Raw genomic sequence first — 4,053 nt, forward strand, 5'->3', positions numbered from 1 at the left:
TGGCAGCGGGAACCCTGCATTCTGCAGCGGCCCTGGGTGCAGCCGAGCGCGAACATGGCAGGCGCCCGGCTCCTGGCAGCGGTCCTCGTCCTGGGTCTGTGCGCCATGGCGGGGGCCGGGAAACCTTGTAAGTGAACGCCCCGAAGTGACCCTCCGTGGCTCAGTGTCCACATCTGGGCAGTGGGGCCTCTGGGCCAGCGAGCCCGGAGAACCTGCTAGAGCCCAAACCCAATGGGGCATGGGAGCTCCCCTGGGGGTCTCCGTTCTTGCTGGCTTCTCTCAGGAGGAAAGGGAGGAGGCTGCGTTCGCTGGAGGGAGGAAGCAGCGGAAAGGCACCTAAGACCTGTGGTGTGGGCCACACGCGCAGCCCTGTGGACGTTCACACTTGCTTTCCTGCTATTCAGGGAGGATACCCGGGGTCCGTGAGACCTCAGAGAGAGGCCTCCCCCCCGGACAAGGTCGGGGTGACCTCTGGTGCTGGGGGGCCCGCTTGAGGAGAGGGACTGGGCAGGAGGCCCCCCCAGGGGCTCCTTGGAGTCCGGCTTTGATCACCTTTCATCTTGGTCTCCACGTGGGTCCATCTGTCCACCTCTTTCTAGAAGGTTATTTTATTTTTTTATATATTTTACGAATGACACAATGGCAGCAAAGCCCTGTCCCATGTGGGTGAGACAAGACTTTGCATTTCCCCGGTGGACACGACGGTGCCCCGGGCGTGCCAGGGGCAGGGCAGCGCGGAGGGTGGTGACGCGTCTCTCCACAGCCCCCTGCCAGTGCTCCAGGATGAACCCCGACAGCAGGAAGAACTGCGGCTTCCCGGGCATCACCAGTGACCAGTGCTTCGCCGCCGGCTGCTGCTTCGACACCACCGTCCCGGGGGTGCCCTGGTGCTTCACCCCCCTCCCCATGCAAGGTAACCGCAGGGCAGCGGGGCCTCTTCCTGTGCCCGCAGCCCGCAGCCCAGGCCCCGGCTGCCGGTGCTGGGGCAGGTGCCCAGGCCGCCAAAGGGAAGAGAAAGCCCCCCTTCACCTGTGTCCACACCTGGAGCCCCAAGGGCCAGCCCTTGCCCCCTTTGGCAGACATATGTGGGAGCCGTGTGTGTACAGAACCTGCTTCTCTGTATTGGAAGAAATAAACAACGCTGGGGCCTCTCCTTTTGTAAAAGCGTGACCGGAAGGTGCTTCTAGGGCAGCGGTTCTCAACCTGTGGGCCGCGACCCCTTTGGGGGTCGAACCACCCTTTCACAGGGGTTGCCTAAGGCCATCGGAAAACACACATATAATTACATATTGTTTTTGTGATTAATCACTATGCTTTAATTATGTTCAATTTGTAACAATGAAATTGGGGGTCACCACAACATGAGGAACTGTATTAAAGGGTCGAGGCATTAGGAAGGTTGAGAACCGCTGTTCTAAGGGAAGGAGGATTTCATGGGACTCATTAACGTGACTGCTCGCAGACTCAGTGTTAGGACGTTAAGTCTTCTAAGACCACTTCTGAGAGTGGCTGTATGTCAGATGCTCAGGAGCAGGTCGTCAATCCCACGGCGTGCACACAAGAAAGTGGATGCAATGCAGGCTGGCGTGCCTGGAACTCACACCCCGGCTTCTCGCCCACAGTCCCCGGGACTGAATGCGAGGCTCCCGGGCTCTGAGGCTGGCTGTGGGCCAGGAGCCTCCCTCGAGGGGAAGTGCTGTTGGGTTTTAATACTTGTGCCAAATGCTTTAGAACCTGAAAGTTATTTCTCCTCTCTGGACTCGATATGGGCAGCCCATTTTACAGAGGGGAATATCGAGTCCAGAGAAGAGAAATAACTTTCTTGAGGCCCCAGTACTATAGGTCTTCTGACTTGTGACATCTGTGGGGAGGAAGGGCTGGGTGGCCAGCCGCTGGCACCTACCCGTACGCAGGCCGTGGGTGGTCCAGCCCCAGAAGGTCCTCCTGACAATCCCGGCTGTAAATCCAGAGGTGTTCCCGGGGGCGCATGGGAATTTCCTAGTTAATAGCAGGCCTAACTGAGTCTCTGTGTTGCTCCTCTCCCAACCCCGGTGACGGTGACCAGACAAAGAGGAGTGCGTCATGGAAGTGTCGGCCCGCGTGAACTGTGGCTACCCGGGCATCAGCCCCGAGGACTGCGCGTCTCGAAAGTGCTGCTTCTCCGACACCATCCCTGAAGTGCCCTGGTGCTTCTTCCCAAAGCCCGTGCAAGGTACCGGCGCTGAGGGCGCGCCGTCTGGGGCCTGGGCACGAGGATTGCTCGGGAAGGTGGGGGCTGGGGAGGGGGTGTTCTTACCCTGGACATCCTGCCTGAATGCCACTGAGGCCCTGGCTCCTGACCCAGGGGTGGCCATTTCAGGGGACAAGTAGACTGATGGGTGAGCCTGCCTTTACCATGAGGCAATTCCAGAATGTTCTCAGCAACGGCAGCGTCCTTTAGATACGTTTAGAGCCACAAGGCGTCATGGGTCTTTATGACGGTTTAAGCACAGCGTTTTCATCCACGCCCCTGGACCGCGGCCACACCGGTGGCCTCACAGTCTGATCCCCATTTTTGGATGCTACCAAATGCCCTCGCTGTGTTGGGTCCCGGGGACGGGGCCCGGAACAGAGCAGACGTGGCCTCCTCTCTGTGGCCCTCATGTCCTCTCACGTGGCCACGCATGTCAGGTTCTGCCCCAGCGTCTGCTTCAGTGCCAGTCCCGGAGGGCCCAGCCCCTCCCTCCTCCGTCACAATGTGTCTCCTGACACTGAGTTTGGCAAGATAAAGGAAAAGCAGGCATTTTCCCCCAAACGGGAGGAGGGCCCTGGTCCTTGAAGAGCACAGCCTTCACTTGCAGAAATTTCCAAGTGTGACCTAAGGGTCCACCTGGAAGATGGCCAGCTTTTGGGGGCGAGTGGCCCCCAGAGGACACCCCAGCCCTGGGCATTTGTCCCAGAAGGGGAGCTCCCTCCACGGGCAGAGCTGGGCACGTGGCCTGTTGCCACCGGCCCCACAGCACCCTTAGCTCAGGCTCCGGGCTCCCTGACCTCTCACCAGCATCTCTCATTTTGAATTTCTAGACTGTCACTATTAAGAGGCAGTGGCTTCAGAGGACCCGCCGGCTCCTGCATGTTCTGAAACAACGAGAGGACTCACCAGCTCGTCCGTTTCCTGTTCTGTGTTTCCTGAATGCCTGGGTTTTCTTCGTCGCTTTTTACCTGGTTCAGTGGGTTCACATTCAGTGTCTTCAAATAAAGGAAACCCTTAACATCTGCTCCATTTTATTTTGGCTTCATTGACGCAGAGGCGGAGATAGGTGTGTGTGTGTGTGTGTGTGTGTGTGTGTGTGTGGCTTTAATGCGCTTTCATTTCCCATAAGAGCAAAAAGCCATCCGCTGTGTCTGGCGGGTCTCTGAATCTGCCTCACTTCCCCGTGTAAGCGAGTCTCTGAATCTGCCTCACTTTCTAACTCCTGCACCCGGTCGTTTGCATACACACTCACATGACTTCAGCCCTCAAGCCTCTCGCAGTAACATGCGATTTCAATGCAACTACAAACTCACTTCACTGTGACCAGAGGCATCTCGGACCACCTGCCTTTGAACTGAGTGCCAGGCCCCCGTCACCTCCCGGGATGCCGCTTTGCAGAAGGAGGCCACCTATGGCCTCCAGTCGCCGGCGTGCCTTCCTCCTGCTCACAGCACACTCGCCAGCTGAATAAGCGGGTGGCTGCTGCTGGAGCTCGGGGTCTCAGCGACACTCGGGACCAACGGCCAACGAGACAGGCGCGGGCGTTCGTGCATTTGTTCATCACAGGGCGCCGGTCCTTCTCACGTTCGCCCACAGGGTGCGGTTCACAGGTTCGCCCGTCCGTCAGCCCGGCCAAGCCAGAGGCCAAGCCAAGTCCCCCTCCAGGGGCCACATGAATGACCCCTACCAGCTCCTGGACCGAGAGTCTCCCAGAACTGGCGCGCGGCTGTCCTGCCTCTGGGGTTGGCGGGAGCTCCTGGCTTCTGGCCAGCGTGGGCGTTTTCTGGTCCACGGACCTCTTGTTCTCAGGCGGAGTGGGG

At 58.9% G+C, this 4,053-nt stretch overlaps 1 protein-coding gene across 1 annotated transcript; it reads left to right on the forward strand.

Annotated features, from left to right (window-relative positions):
- Positions 1–3,257, forward strand: TFF2 (trefoil factor 2). The gene is made up of 4 exons (XM_014447361.2): positions 1–127; positions 764–913; positions 2,066–2,212; positions 3,064–3,257. The coding sequence occupies exons 1-4, from the start codon at positions 55–57 to the stop codon at positions 3,075–3,077; spliced, it is 384 nt and encodes a 127-aa protein (XP_014302847.1). The 5' UTR covers positions 1–54; the 3' UTR covers positions 3,078–3,257.
- The last annotated feature ends 796 nt before the right edge of the window (positions 3,258–4,053 follow it).

Source organism: Myotis lucifugus, unplaced genomic scaffold, assembly GCF_000147115.1.
Source record: "Myotis lucifugus unplaced genomic scaffold, Myoluc2.0 scaffold_646, whole genome shotgun sequence".
Classification (NCBI taxonomy): domain Eukaryota; kingdom Metazoa; phylum Chordata; class Mammalia; order Chiroptera; family Vespertilionidae; genus Myotis; species Myotis lucifugus.

Bases quoted from the DNA above. Each gene is read 5' to 3' on its own strand.
- TFF2 (XM_014447361.2), top strand. From the start codon at position 55: ATGGCAGGCGCCCGGCTCCTGGCAGCGGTCCTCGTCCTGGGTCTGTGC. The intron at 128-763 runs GTAAGTGAACGC...GTCTCTCCACAG, and splicing joins GGCGGGGGCCGGGAAACCTT to CCCCCTGCCAGTGCTCCAGG. The intron at 914-2,065 runs GTAACCGCAGGG...GACGGTGACCAG, and splicing joins CACCCCCCTCCCCATGCAAG to ACAAAGAGGAGTGCGTCATG.